The 16,084-nt window shown below is 41.9% G+C and overlaps 1 protein-coding gene across 1 annotated transcript; it reads right to left on the bottom strand.

The window, feature by feature from the left end:
* Positions 1–671: 671 nt before the first annotated feature.
* On the bottom strand, positions 672–15,541 carry LOC311350530 (transmembrane protein 26-like). The gene is made up of 6 exons (XM_084470564.1): positions 15,342–15,541; positions 11,582–11,678; positions 8,570–8,653; positions 5,178–5,398; positions 4,832–4,917; positions 672–3,937 (listed from the first exon to the last, which is right to left on the bottom strand). The coding sequence occupies exons 1-6, from the start codon at positions 15,524–15,526 to the stop codon at positions 3,675–3,677; spliced, it is 936 nt and encodes a 311-aa protein (XP_084326690.1). The 5' UTR covers positions 15,527–15,541; the 3' UTR covers positions 672–3,674.
* Between the last annotated feature and the right edge of the window lie 543 nt (positions 15,542–16,084).

Here is a 16,084-nt window from a genome sequence, read left to right as displayed (position 1 = left end):
GGGACCGCACCGGATCTGCTTCCTGAGGCGGAGGGCTTATGAGGAGGAGGAAGAGCGCTGGAGATTAAACGACATGCGGTCACTTGCAAATATTTAACAATTATTCGCCGAAGGTGAAGTGAGTAGTGAATAGGGAATAGGGAATAGCCTCCGAGATCGAAGGTGGAGGGGCTGTTCCCCACTAGTCACGGAGCCTGAGGTGAATAGTTGTTTTAGTATATACTACACGTCAACACTCCAAATATAAACAAGATGACACTTTTTGCAGGGATTTATTAGTTTTTATTAGCGTGACGAGACGACCGTCACGCGATGAAAACAATATCCCGAGTTTGAGATCTCAATCATGGGATATTGCCCAATATCTCGAGATAGCGAACCAATCAAATTGCACAATCTTAGAAGGTTCACGTGTAGCATATACTAAAGTCACATATTGTATCGTAACTTACAAATACGTAATTGGTGAAACATCACAGCCCATGTTCTGTTAGCTGTACATGTTTTAATGTTGCATAGTTCCTCCTGTGGTATTAATACGTAAACAAACATGACTAACTTTTTATTGAGAAAGACACATAAGAAAACATTAGATCATATAATACATTTATTTTGTCTTTTACAAACAATTCTAAAATGTGTACTTAAAAATCTGTTGTTCACTTTCCAGATAAATTATTAATTGTGATGTTAACAATATAAGTAGTGGTTAGTAACTAGTTATATTATTGATTAGAAGCAAAACACTTTGCATCAGCTATTATTAAACATGTATTGACCTTGACAGTACCAGACCTGAGAAACTGTTGAATGTATTTATGTCAATATTAGTTTAATACCATTTATTTATTTAAAGGACAGTGCACATTTATCAACATTTCTGTAAATGTGCCATTGTTAACCAGCAGGCTAATTTTCAACTGTAGACCTTTGGCAAGATGTTAAGCTAGATAATAAAAAAAGATAATAAAAAACATATTAAAGAATACACACAGCAACAGATTACAGTATAACATGATGCCAATAGACTAGCTCCATTAAAACATATTAAAGGTCCCATGACATGCCACCAGTTGTATTGTGATTAGCCGTTACAAGCCGTTTTGGAAATCTGCCCCTTATGACATCACAAGTGGGCGTGTCCACCTAGATGTGTGCTGGATAGATCAGTCTAGCAGCCTACCCAGTGGACTGTAGTAAAACGTTGTTCATCCACCTGTCACACATCTAGGTGGACACACCCACCTGTGATGTCATAAGGGGCAGATTTCCAAAACGGCTTGTAACGGCTAATCACACCACACCTGGTGGCATGTAATGGCACCTTTAAATACTATCAAAGGTGTTCCCATTTTTGATTGCTTAAAATCCAGTCCTTAAGACGGTGGGTGAATGTATGGTGGGAGGTGCAATTTCTAATCTCCACTGGCAATTGGTTTCATAATTTAGAGGCTCTTACAGAGAAACATAATTGACCAAAGGTGCTGGACCTGAGGGAAAAATGCAGAGTGGTGGGGGAGCCTTCACATTGATAAGCTGAACAAGTTATATTTGTCAAGGATGTAAGTTTTAACAGTGGTGGTAAAGCTTGGGTCTTCTGTACAAAACTTTAAGCGCTTGTTTGTGAAGTGATAAGATAAGCCTTAATGTTGTGCTATTCAGTGCAGCTTGTCATACAGTATGTTAAGTGGGGAATGATCATATCATCATATAGACCTTTGCTACGGGTGTTGTCAGACAGTTCCTTATATATCTGAAGTTGGCTAGATTGTATTTAGTTATTTGCATTACCTTTTTCACTTGGTTTTTGAAGGATAGAGCAGTGTCAAGGATAATATCTAGATATTAAAAATGTGGAACTGTTTGAACGGCCTCCCCAGACACATAGACCTTGGGTTCACAGTGAGATACAGTGTTAGTCTTGCTAAAAAACATACAGAGTATCTTCTTTACATTGAGATGCAACTGTGAGTCAGCAAGCCATGTTATGTACATGTACCATTGTATCACTGAGTTTGGCAGCAGCCTGGGCTTTCGTTTTTGCGTGAACATAAATTACTGTATCATCAGCATACATCTGAACTTCACCTCCAGTGCATACTAATGGCGGGTCATTTATATAAAGGCTGAACAGAATAGGGCCCAGGATAGATCACTGGGGTTGAAAGGTTTTGAGATCTAAGAAAATTTCTCTAACAATGCCTCCTTTGTCCGTTTTTGATTTGATTTGTTTTCCACGAAAAAGAAATTGCTGTCTCAGTGGAATGATTGGCTCTAAAGCCGAATTGCATGGGGTGTAGTGTAAAAGGAATACCGTTAAGATGCTCTGTCAATTGCTCAGACAGACATTTTTCAGAGATCTTAGACGCGCACTCACACTAGGCCATCTGTACCGTGCCAGAGTACGTTTGCCCCCTAAAGTCTAGATCGTTTGGCTAGTGTGAGCCTCAGTACACTTCGGAGAGGTGTGCTCAGGCCACAGTACAGCACAGTACACGCGCACACGCACGGATACGCAACCTATATGTACAAGAGGCAACCGTACCGGGGGGGGGGGGGGGAATTATACTTGAGTACGGTACAGGGCAACTTTGCCTAGTGTGAGTGTGCCCTTAGACATGACAGGTAAAATACGGCCTATAGTTATTCATATCAGTTGTGTCCCCTGATTTATAGACTGGCCCAACAATGGCTGACTTCCAGTCCTTTGGGAATTTTCCCTCCTTAAAAGAGGTGTTAATAATTTTAGCAACTGGCCCTGTGAAAGAGGCAGCACGTTTCTTTAAAAACATAGAATCCAGTCCAAATATGTATTTTGATTTGTAATATCAATATGTGTAATATCAATTGGTGTTGAGTATAGTGGGACCACATCATTTTAAATTTCTGCTGGTCCTTTATACAGGGTTTGTTACTTTATTATGTCCTTTCCCTGTTAGTTTATGCAGAACGTCCCAGATTTGTTTATGATTATGACACACACACACACACACACACACACACACACACACACACACACACAGTCACACTCCCCCACACACACACACACACACACACACACACACACACACACACACACACACACACACACACACACACACACACACACACACACACACACACACACACACACACACACACACACACAATCACACAGTTTTCAGATACAGTTGCAGTGTAGTGAAATGAGAATCCCAGTGGAGTGTCAGTTAGATCTGCTGCCTGAATGACACATATTAACACATTATTTTGGAGGGCTTTAATGTGTGATCTGAATGACACATTTTAGATTATTCCTATTTTGGTCAAAATGTTTTGTTTTTTTAATGTGGAGATCCGGGGCTATTGATAAAACATTCAGGGAGTTAGCTTTGGACGTACATGCCTTTAGGCACTGCTGTTGGTGGTGGTCATGGTAAACAAAGTACAGCTTTCCGTTTCAGACCCCAGTAGTGTAACCTATTCACAACGTAATGAACACAACAACTCATTCATTTTGTAGAGCATGTGTAACCACCTTGACCTGCCTCCTCACATGTGTGTGTGTGTGTGTGTGTGTGTCTATGTGTTAGTGAGAGAGATAGTGTGTGTGTGTGTGTGTGTGTGTGTGTGTGTGTGTCTGTGTGTGTGTCTGTGTGTTAGTGAGAGAGATAGTGTGTGCGTGATGAGTGTCTTCATATACCGCTATCTGACCTGGAGTCCTGGCAGATGACCACCAGCCGATACATGTTCAGGGCGAGCACCAGCAAGTTCTTAATGGCAAAGAAGACCAGCATCTGGTTGAAGACTTTGAAATGGATGAGGACAATGAGCCGGACCACCAGGAAGGGCCCGTCGTGGATGAGGAGGGCCTGGACAATAGTCCACAGGTCTGTGCTGTGTTGGGTCAGTAGCGACACACGGTGGTCACCCTCGTCTTCAGGCTTCTTGTTGACCACTGTGGGGAAACCACACACAGGAGAAACAGTCTTTGTTGAATCCCCCTGATGAGGGAGGATGATTGCAAGGCTAACAAAACAGCATACTTTAACGGATACAGTTCTCCCCAAATACCCCGAATGTGCCAAATATAATAACCTCTGTAACATCCTGTTATATATATGCAAAACTGTTTTTGTATTTTTTGACAGCTTTAACCTCAGTGGTACACAGTGAATGGAGAGATGGTTGAACCGTTACTGACACAAAAGTGACCCTGCCCAAGTCTAAATTTACAAAAACAAACTCATTTAAAGATACAAGCTTCTAAACTACTCAAAGCCTGTGATACGTCCCCTTAAAAAGAAAAATAAGCAAGCTAAGCTAGATTCAGGGAGTACAAACATGAATACAAATTGATAATTTTGTAAATATAAAGACATGTAATATCCACTAAACAGTTTGACTTCGTTTGGAGATATGGACTCCCTGCCGCTGACTATTGTAATGCCTTTGCCAAGTAAAAAACTGATCGTTTAAATTGTCGCAGAATGGGAGAGGCTATTCATGGGAGAGGCTATTCATGGGAGAGGCTATAACATCATTATTGCTTCAGTAGAGTTAATGGTGCAGAAGAAGCACATGACATGACACATGACACACATAAACAAAGATAAGTGAATGCAGACTTTAGGGTTGTCCTTCCTGCTTTCTGTCGACCCCGGTCGCGAGAGGAAGCAACACACAGAAGGGCTGGGTTCGGTCTTTGTTTAATTCCCCAGATGAGGGTGATGAGGTTGTCCCAAGATGTGTGTACATTTCAATTCTTTATTTATGTGCTTAATTCTATATCAGTTTAGTACTTGGCTGAAGTACAAAGCAGCAACCTGCGGCTCCCTGCGCACACACTGACCGGACAGATGTAGTGGGAACTGCAACATGCTCCAGGTCCAGACTGCCAGGGTAATGTAGATCAGCTGAAAACGGTTAGTGTTGGATCTGGAATGGAGGGACAGAAAAGTGAAAAGTAAGATTCAGCATTATAGTTTCACATGTCAAGTCTGTGTTGTTAGACACAGACTTGACATAGATGTGACTCAGAGTTAGATGTGACTCAGAGTTAATGAATTGGGTGATTGAGACATCTTTGTGTGTGTGTGTGTGTGTGTGTGTGTGTGTGTGTGTGTGTGTGTGTGTGTGTGTGTGTGTGTGTGTGTGTGTGCGTCACATGTGTGCGTGGGAGGGATATTAGCGCTTACCCAAGTGATGGTGTCTCACTGGTGAATTCTAGGATGTCTGCCGCAGTTCCAACGAATATGAGGAGAAGTTGAGACAGCTCGTCCCTGGTGACTCCGCCCCCTATGGGGAGGAGCCACTTTCCCACGATGAGCAGGATGAGCTGAGTCATGTGGAGACCCAGGATCCACTCTTTGGAGCATACTGCCGAGTTAAACTGGTCCAGCCGCGCATTGATGGAATCCTTGAAGGATTGAGTCAAAAGTGTGAAACTTAAAACCAATAATAGAAAACAGACACACTTCACACTTATGTCATTGAGAAGAGTTGGTGGATAGTTGGATAAAATTTGTGTCAATACAATCAAAGAAAACCTCTTGAATATCAAACAAAAAATGTGGTGTTTTTTTGTTTGTTGATAATTCATCCATTTATCCTGGACGTTGTTCATGAGGCAAGGGCGAGTTTCAGTCTTGGTGGACAGGGACATCCTAAACAGCGGCACTAGGCCATCAATAACCACTAGCTAGCTTTGTTGGATTCCTCCAGCTCATATAGGGTGTCCATGTTTGCCAAAACCAAACCTTATACTTGCTGTACTGAACAACGTCCAGAGTGCTGAGCTATCTCTCAAAAACTCATTAGCCGAAGGGGACGTACCCCTAAAAAAAAAACACAGATGTTTGTTTCAGAACTTAAAACCAAGAGTCAGGCAGTATAAACAAGAGAGCTGGCAGCTTAAATGTAGAAAAGACAGCTAGGGCAAAAGATCAGTGAGAAAGAAGCAGAGATGATGGTGAAAATGGACATATTATCAAAAAATTACCAAATTTACATGATTAACCAAATAATTTGTTATAAACATACGATTGGATTGATTCTCTCAAATTCTTCTTTGTTTGATAGTTAAGAAGTTGATGGGGTTTTATTGAAACAAATTTAATTCCATAGTCTCTCCAATATAGTATGTAACAGTATATATCCTATAAATATACTGTTAATGAAATATGATGAAATATATTAACACATTTGACAAGATTAGACTTATTAAGACTTAATAAGACTCATTAATTTTTAACAAGGTAAGTCATTTGAATCACATGTTTAATGTAAAAATCCGCTAAAGGTTTTTGTTAGTCCATGTAACAGAGGTGTGCTCCGTTACCAATGTGATGTGGTTAATTCTGATTAGTTACTGTATATGCATCTATCATGATGATTGTATTGTAGCGACCGTGTAGAGATGAGGCCCTGTCCTGCCTTTTGCTGCTTAGCCCGGAGCATAGACGCAGCTATGGGGCTTTAGTGGGGGCTTTTCAAAGGTGTGGCGTTTCTGTAAGTGGAGGGAGAACCATGAGAGAGAGAGATGTGTGAGGGGGAGGGGAAGGACTGTGCTGAAGTTTGAGAGGTGGAGGTGTTCATCTGCCGGGATCCAGGACAGCGGATGTGGCAGAGGGGGGACAGCAGCAGGAGCAGGATAGGACAGACGGCTGGTGATGGCACAGCAACGACCACAGCGAGAAGAGGTGGCCGTGTTCTCCATGAAGACCATGGGGCTGTGGTCCACGTTTGGGGCTCTATGTCTGCATGAGAGTGTGCTGCAGCGGGCATGGGAGTGGTCCCCAAGGGCCTGCTTAAGCAGCAGGGTCATGGCACTTTGGAGTCACTAAAACACTCTGCCGTTTCCACCGGAGCTTCTACTGGGGTCAGTTCAGGAGGGACGTTGAGGACGTCTGCCGCCGCTGTGACCCCTGTACGGCAAGCAATGGCCCACCTTGTTTGCTCCACTCCAAGAGTTTCCAGTGGGGGCACCAATGTAAAGAGTGGGGGTGGATGTAGTGGGTAGGTTGCCTCGCTCAGAGAGGGGTAACCTCCATCCCTCTCCGCCATAGACTACCTCAGGAAGTGGCCAGAGGCGTTCTCCCTCGCAGACCAGGAGGCAGAGACGATAGTGGATGCCCTTGTGGAGGATATCTGCAGCCGCCTGGGAGTGGGGAGTGAGCTCCACACCCCAGCAGAGTTGGTGTTTGGTCAGCCACCTGATTTCCCGACCGTTCTCCAGCTCCCGAGTACGCCAGGAGGCTTCAGGGCCGCCTCAAGTGTGCCGCAGTGTGAGGCAAAAGCAGAACTATGATGGGAGGACCCAAGGAGGCACTGTCTAGCTGCAGAGCTGGTCTGGGTCCACAGACCCCAGTGGAAGAAGGGCCAGTGCCCTGAGCTCGACAGCCAGTGAGTGGGTCACTGCCGAGTACTGGAGCGGTTGGGCGAGGTTGTTTACAGGGTTCTGCGGGTTCCTTCCCGGGGAAAGAAGATAAATATAGAGAGACTAGCTCCTTACAGAGGGGGCTCTGTAACACTGTTATTGCCTCCCACTCCTTCTCCCCTCACGTCCTGCTCAGCCCCCTGAGGCAACGCAGGATGCCCTGGTGACGCTGTCTCCGGTCTCTACATTCTCCCCCCCATCCTGGGGTTGAATCCCCTGTGCCTTTTCCCTTGTCCCCACGCCCCTGAAGGCAGAGGTGGTTTCCAGGTCGCTCCTGAGACTTTGTTTGGTCACATGGGGCGAGGATCTTTCTGGTGGGGGGGTAATGTAGCGACCATGTAACGGAATGAATGGAACGTTGGTCATCGTGCCTTCTAGTACTTTAGAAGTCAACTGTTTTGACTGTTGTGTTTTTGATCTCTTCTGAGTGTGAGCCTCGATGGCAGTTGTCACAGTTGATTGTCATTATTTATAATATTATTATTATTGTTGCAGTCAGGAAATCCACGATAGCATTCCCCCAACTCCCAAGGTGTTGGGGGGGAAAGACTTCCCAGGGTCCGCGCACCGTTTGAAGTACCGAGAGGGAAAGATATGAGGGGACAGGAGGGGTGTGAGTTGAAAAATGTCTATATTCTTTGCAATGGAAATAAGTCAGGTTCTGCATGGAGCAGAGCACCCTTGCCGTGTCATTAACACAACTTTAATAATAAACCAGATTCTTAACACCAGCACCCTGTGTCCCTGATCTGGAGGAGCCCAAAAGAATCGCCCAGGTGCAGCAGGTGTGCACTATCACCCAGGCCCAGAGTCCAATCGGCCAGGTGAGGCTGCTTAAACACAGCCATCATCCACACACACTCCCACAAATACGTTTGTTAATTCATATATATGTCAATATTAGTCAAATTATCTGAATGTATTTAGTTTGTTTCGTTGATTTACATGCTGGTCAGTCAGTTACTGATACGTAAGAATAAGTCTGCTGGATTCCTCTACCCAAATGGCTCATCCTCATTACACCCTCCAACCGCATTATTGGGCCAACTCACAGGCCATGAAGCCAAAACGGTCTTCCAAATAGCCTATTGAAGTCAGTGACTTCTAGATTGCATTTAATGGACCTGGAACACTTCAACCCATTTAACTTACATGTATGGAGGTGATATTTGCCGATGTTACGTTGTGAACATTGAAAGAATCTCGGAAAGCCGCCCATGAGTCAAGACGGTTGCACTATGAAGATGGAAAAAAAAGATGTGAATGGATGACATTCATAAAACACATTTCTCAGCACTTATTAAAACTCAAAATGCATTACATTTTCAGGCTCACATACTGATTATTCACCCCGATCATAAACTAAAGAACAATGTGTGAGGGCATACGCAACAGGGAGGGTCGCACAGTGGAATGCTGCATGATTTAATTTCTGTGGACGAGCGCTGGGCGGAGATGTTCATGCATTTCAGAAGCAGGGAAATTCCATACAAAGACATATGTATAATTTAAATGTTTTTGTTTTTTTGTATAATAGTTTGCCATGTGTATGCCTGGCACAAATGCTCCTGTTGATCTGATCTTTTCCATAATGAACAACACTTGGACTGCTGACACCTGCCCGCAATACCACAGCAGCAGGCTGTCAGCAAACAAATTGATTTTTGGAGTAAATTCACTCCTCAAACAAATATGTGTAGGCTATTTTGAAGAGCGTTTGTCTCTGTGTTGAGGTCATGTCTTTGGAGCTCTATGAGGTTGACGTCACACACACACACACACACACACACACACACACACACACACACACACACACACACACACACACACACACACACACACACACACACACACACACACACACACACACACACACACACACACACACTACTATGCTCTGTTTAAAAACTTTCTGAAGCTTCAGGCTAATTCATAAAAATATAGAAATATAGTCCCACATGAAACTCATTCAAGATATTGGAGAGGATTGTTTTTAATCAAATTCAAGACTATTTTATTATTATATTATTATTATCATATTATTATTATTATTTTATAATCAACCTATAAGGTATTATGCAAAGAATTACAAACTGCCTGATTGGGTAGAGGACAACAAATTAGTTGTGAACATCGCTAAGACTAAGTGCATGGTTATTGGTACCAGGAGAAGGCTTGCCAGAGACTCCTGTTTAAATATATATATGGGTGGTATCCCGATAGAGCAAGTAAGGAAAATGAAATTACTTGGCATTATAATAGATGATCAATTGTCATGGTCTGACCATATTGATTCTATTGCTGTAAAAATGGGACAGGGTATTGCTATGACAAGATGCTCTCACTATGTGACACCCTCAGTCAGGAATCAGATGATTCAGGCTCTAGTTTTCTCTCACATAGGGTACTTTATGGTTGTGTGGTCCAGCGCTGCAAAAAAACATTAAGAAACTCCAGCTCGCTCAAAATAGAGCTGCAAGATTGGCTCTTCAATGTTCTTTTAGAACTAATCTCATGAAGATGTACAATAGTCTGTCATGGTTGACCGTTGAGGCTAAAGTAACATTTAGGGCCCTATCTTGCACCCAGCGCAATAGGCTATATGCACACAATACTTCCGCATTGGTCTCAGAATGCTTCTACAAATCTGCTTCCGGTGTTACACCGATTTCTGCGAACCACCACTGTTTTTTTTTTTTAAACATGCACGACATGCAACAACATGCATGGGGGAAACATGCATATTATGAACACAAGTCGATAACGATAATGTATACAATACTGGTAACAGACAATGTTTGTTAATGTATTGTCGCATATCATTAAATAGACCCACGGTTGCGGCCACGGGACCGCGTCCGCATATCATGTACGTGTTAAGTTCTCTTTGCCGAAATTTACATAACGACTCAGTGTTTCTGAAGTTGGAGAAGAAAACACTATTCCATGTGTGAATTATTATTTGGCCATAAACTGAGCCATTTGAAGTTTGAAATTCATGTGGTCATGCATCTGTCTCAGCGGAGACTGCTAGCGCGCTGTCAAAATATCAACTCGCCAAGTCAAATTAGACCGTCTAAATAGGGCCCCTAGTCTTGTAATGTTTACCCAAAATGCCGTTGTTGATCGGAAACCTGAATTTTTTTCAGAACAGCTTGTTCATACGACTAGACTGGTCAGGAAAGCCTGTATTGACCTACCACAGCCCAAAACAAATCAACTGAATAAAGCAGTCATTTACAGAACTTTTACATGTTTACATGAACTTTTAAACTCGAAAAATTATCATGTATTGCATATTGTCAGTTTTAAAACTCACTTTTCTCCTGCAATGGACTTAAGATAAGATAAGATATACTTTATTCATCCCAGCAGAGAAATTTAGGTGTTCCAGCAGCCAGCATACATACACACAACGCAACACAACACATGTATACATACATATCCCACCTATACAAAACATGAGCCACAATACATAGCCTAGGATAGAAACAGTGGAATGGATGGTCCATGTGCATAAATAGCTGTTACTCATAGATAACAGTACAAAATGTGTGCAAATATACAGGTATATATACAAATATATACAAATATACTTGGTCTTTTTACTTAGAGGTTAACAATGTTTGTACAATGTATTGTTGTATATTTAGTGTTTCTGACTTTTGTGATGTAGATAGGTTAGCTTAGTTATAGCTTTGTACTGTATGGATGTTTATATGTCTGTGTATTGTTAATTATTTTATGTGGACTGCAGGAAGAATAGTGACCACAGCTGTGGAAGCTAATGGGGATCTGAATAAAGAAAAAAAATTCAATGTATTTTCACATTTTCTCTTAAATGTGTTAATAAGCCTACCAAAAACATATGATGATATGATTTGCCTCAATATCAGAATCACACCCATAGGAGAAGTAGCAATGGTTGGTGGAATGCGATAAAGTAGGTCTGTATATGCAGTGTAAGCTTGTCCAGGCCCTGCAAGTCAGGATGTAGGCTAGTGGCCATCCCCAAAATGCACCAGAATACAGGAAATCACATCTACCAAATCAAAAATCTTTGCGGGGAGGAGTCAGTTAGTTTCAGGAAATCTGGTCACCCTAGTTTAAAAAATGAATGCGACTACTGACAGTCATGGTACATGGGATCTTGCTGGGTATCACCTGTGGCTCACTGGACATGTTCTGCTGATGATGGAGCTCCAGGATCCAGATGGAGGGAATAATGCTGATGAGGAACAGAAGAATGGCCGGAGAATACCTGGAGAACATCCAACACAACATTGAGCAAGGCTACGAGGTGGCGATCAAGGAAGATGAGGCTTCTTTTAAAAAATGTAAACAGTTAGAATATGGAGAGCAATGGGATGACTTCAAATGGCAGCTATAGAAAAGACCAGTGCCTTCGTGAGTTCTCTCTGCCTCTGTCCCATGGGAATGCACCATTAGCATAAACCAACATTCACCTTGGGAGAAGGTGGGATGGACAATCCCGTAGCCTGTAGTTATGTGTAAGGAAATAAAATTGAATGACATGAAATGAATGAATGAAAACTCCTTACATTTCCGACCTCCTAACAACATATGCTCCCCCGAGGTCACTGAAGTCCAATGACTACTACTCACCATCCCTCCGCCAAAACTTTAGAGCAGCGGTAATCTGGCTTTTACAGCCATTGGCCCCAAACTGTGGAGCGAAGACTTCATCAGGCTAGCCCGTTCAGTTCCATTTTCAAATTTGTATTTTCTTGCATTTAACTCCATATAAGTTTTATTATTGTCTAGTGTGTCCTTTTTGTGCATTTAATTGTTTTAATTGTATTTTTTGTTTTATAACTAGATAGTTGAATTGAACAGCACTTTGGTCAACTGTTGTGGTTTTTAAAGGAGTCTAAAATAATAATAATAATAATAATAATAATAATAATAATAATAATAATAATAAACTTGAAACTTGAAATACACTTTCAGCTGTGTTTAGTAGCTATCCAGTCCCCAGGTAAGCAGGTTGATCAATGTTTTGTTCTAAAGACAATTCGAGCCTCTGTCTTCTTTTCTATGCACTTCGGTGTACAGCTTCCTTTTGTCTTCAACTAAAGTAAAGGACCGGGCGATTCTAGGACCAGACCGTTAGGGGGGCTCGGCCCCTAGAGTGTTAGATGCAACCTTGAAAAGGTTTTCACTGGATAACAATTAATACATTAATACTTTTCTATATATGATATTTTAATTGACAACAATTATACTTTTAATGAATTACTAATAAGAAGAATAAGAATAAGAATCATACAATACAGACAAGGTCAAATCAGGCCCTCCCTCCAATCTGTTCATCTGGACAAGCAGCCACTGGTAAGAGATAACATACTAAAAACAAGTTTAGTGACTGCTATAATGAAAAGAAAAGAAAAAAAAATACAAAATTCATGTTATTTTCTTTCTTTCGAAACTTCTTCTTTTGACTGTTGACGGCTCTCTTATAGAGAGAGTCACAGAATAGGGCTATGGCTTGATAAGAAGCTCTATTTTAAGGTTCATATTGACCTTCCCGCCTCCAAGCTTCGACAGAAGGTGGGCTTTCTATACAGAAACAAGTCCAGCTTTCCCTTGATTAGTAGGAAGAGAATTGTTGAGGCTGTATTTTTATCAGTTTTAGACTATGGAGATGTAATTTATAGGCATGCAACCGCATCTACATTGAAGCAATTGGACTCTGTCTATCATTCCGCTATTAGATTTATCACCGGTGACAGCTATAATACACACCACTGCACTCTCTACAGTAAGGTTGGCTGGTCCTCTCTATCGTTGAGGCGCAGTTACCACTGGCACTTGTTTGTTTTTAAAGCCATCAGTGGTAAACTTACGCCCTACATTTCCTCCCTATCAGTGGAATCTTGGTTCCTACCAAACCAGATCCAACAACTGGCTCACTCTCAGGGTTCCTAGTGTGCGCTCAGATCCAGTGGCGTAAATATCGACGGTGCAACCGGTGCAGCTGTCCGGGGCCCAGACGCCGTCAGGGGCCCATGGAGGAAGAAAGAAGAAAAAATTCTTCCCCATATCTATATTGTTTTTATAAAAATCCGATCGCAACTCCGCTACGGCATCGGCCCCCCCCCCCCGTCAACAATCCGTCCGATTGCACCGGGGCCATCAACATGATGTTACGCCACTGCTCAGATCTTGGCAAAACTGCCTTCCTCTTTGATGCCTCTAGCACTGGGAACGCTCTGCAACAGACACTTTGTACTCCCATCTGCTTCTGTTTTTAAACACTTGGTGTTAAAACTCTGCTCATCAAATTGCAACTGTTTTAAGTTTATCGATTTATGTATATATAAATATATATATATATATACATATATATATATATATATTATATATTTTTTTTTTATGTTGCTCATGTTATTTGTCATTTCTGTTGTTTCTTATTTTATTTTTGCATGTCCTCTGATGTAAACTCGTCAACATTGTAAATGAGGGAAACCTCAGCGCTATTGGAGTCAACATCATAGGAGTCCAACTTGATGTTGATATGAGCAATTAACTATTTTCGTGTTTTAAACCACACCCCTTTTAGAACTCAATGGCTCATGGGTGCTTTAAACTTTATTGTCCAGACTAATCTTTATGTCAGATTGAAGATAATGGGCCATAGATGATATGGGCTAAAGGATTTTTGTCAAAGTCCAAAAACCTGGGATCGTTAGGCAATTTACTGTTTTTAACTAAATTCAAAATGGCGGCAAATCTGGAAACCGGTTGGTGGCGGTAATGCACCATATCGGTTTGCAATCCGCCAATAAAGCCAAAGGAAAATAACACGCTACCTCCCAACATAGACATCTGATATAAGTCTATGCCTATGCCTATATATGCCTATATGTCTATGCCTCCCGATACCCAACGCACATTGCGCACCACATACTATGACTTCGGATTTATTTATTCATTTTATAAAAAGCACCTATTATGAAATATGAATTAAGGCAATATTATGTTCAACACACTACAACCCATTCAAATCACAATCCTCGGCCAGACCAACTGTATCACTTAAGTTGTATTAATTTTCCTGATACATATATATGTAGGCCTACATTAAATTAGCCTATATGACATAGTAATTAATTATCATATTGGCACAAGGCCAATAAATAATGCTCCTGTTGGCCTCTGTATTCTAACGGGCTAAAATATGGCAGCTTTGGAATTGCTCGAGAATTTAGCGAGGGGTAGGAGACGCGAGCGCGTGTAACGCATGCGGGTGTTCCCGTGTAATGATAGGTCAGCAAAGGCTCCTTATATACTAGGAATATTCATTGCTAATTAGCATTGACCTTATAAGGACTATTATGGGACGAACTTGGGAGGAGCATGGCGCTCGTGCACGCACGCCAAATTCAACGCAAGTTGGTATTTATAACGAGAAGAGTGCGTACAGCTGTGCGCCGCACGGTTTTATAAATCTGAATATTTTTGTGCGTACGCACATTCTGAGGTTTGGGCGTACTGTTGTTTTAGGGAGGGTTTTACGCAGAGTTTTATAAATGAGGCCCCAGGTCTGGTAAGTTTCATAAAAGCATGCGTGCGGTTTAGGCTGTGTAATGCAAACGCGGCGGAATATTTAACAATATTATATATAATATTTTATATAACTAGAATCACAATAGGTTTCCTCGCACTTTGTGCTTGGCACCTAATAATAATAATAATAATAGCCTAATAATAATAATAATAATGAAGAATAATTATAATATTTTTGTAGGGGTGTATTAAGGTGTGCTTGAGTACCTCCAAAAAGGGGGAGGGGGGGGGTAACGCTGCAGGATGGGACATGCAGGAAATGGGCTATCTACAACAAAGGACATTTGTAAACAAAATAAAAGTAAAGTAAAAGTAATTAAATTGCATATCTTACCATTTATAATCTTTTCCTTTTCGCCTGCGCAAGGTGATCACCATCTCGGCGACTTGAGGTAGGAAGAGGAGCGTCAGAAACCAGTAGTTGGAGTCTTTCATGACCCATGTCACTCTACAGACTGCTACCAGCGATACGAGAATAAAACACGCTCTGGTGAACACTGCGCTTATAAACGTCCACATGACCGATCCAACACGATAGCGTGTGCACGGAGCACTGAGGTCTCTGTTCCCGTTGCTGTACTTTATTACATTTGAACATTGTCCCCAAAGTTTAAGCCCCGCCCCTACTGCGGGGAGGCGGGGGCGTATCCGAAAGAGCGCATGAAATAGACATCCATGAATACCTCGCTCTCCTTCGAAATCAGATGATCTATTAATGGTCGAGACAACATCAAGAACATTAATTCATTTATTCATTCATGTACAGAGGATACGGTAAAAACATAGTGTGCACAATGTTTGCTCAAGGAATTATTTGTGTGGTTGCAGTGGCGTAGCCAGAAATGTCCATATAGGTGGGCACAGAAAAAAAAAACAGGCGGGCAAAGCCAATTTGAACAATTTGAACGCTTGAGCTCTCCTTTTTTAGATGGTGAACGTAAACGAAGGAAAGCCCTCTGACTGGACGGGCAAGACTGACAATTAGGCGGGCCTAGACCCGTCCAGGCCCGCCCGTGGTTATGCCTCTGGTTGCAAAGCAAGCCACACTATTGTTATCATGTGTCATTTTTCAAAATT

The sequence above is a fragment of the Micromesistius poutassou genome, assembly GCF_964030765.1.
Source record: "Micromesistius poutassou genome assembly, chromosome: 7".
Lineage (NCBI taxonomy): Eukaryota > Metazoa > Chordata > Actinopteri > Gadiformes > Gadidae > Micromesistius > Micromesistius poutassou.
The sequence above is the reverse complement of the archived record's forward strand: the minus strand, read 5'-3'. Positions and strand labels throughout refer to the sequence as shown.

What these genes read in the sequence shown, in the direction of transcription:
- LOC311350530 (XM_084470564.1), bottom strand. Translation starts at nt 15,526, where the DNA reads ATGTGGACGTTTATAAGCGCAGTGTTCACCAGAGCGTGTTTTATTCTC. An exon ending in AAAGGAAAAGATTATAAATG is followed by an intron (nt 11,679 to 15,341) that starts GTAAGATATGCA and finishes GATGTTCTCCAG; the next exon opens with GTATTCTCCGGCCATTCTTC. An exon ending in ACATGTCCAGTGAGCCACAG is followed by an intron (nt 8,654 to 11,581) that starts GTGATACCCAGC and finishes CCATCTTCATAG; the next exon opens with TGCAACCGTCTTGACTCATG.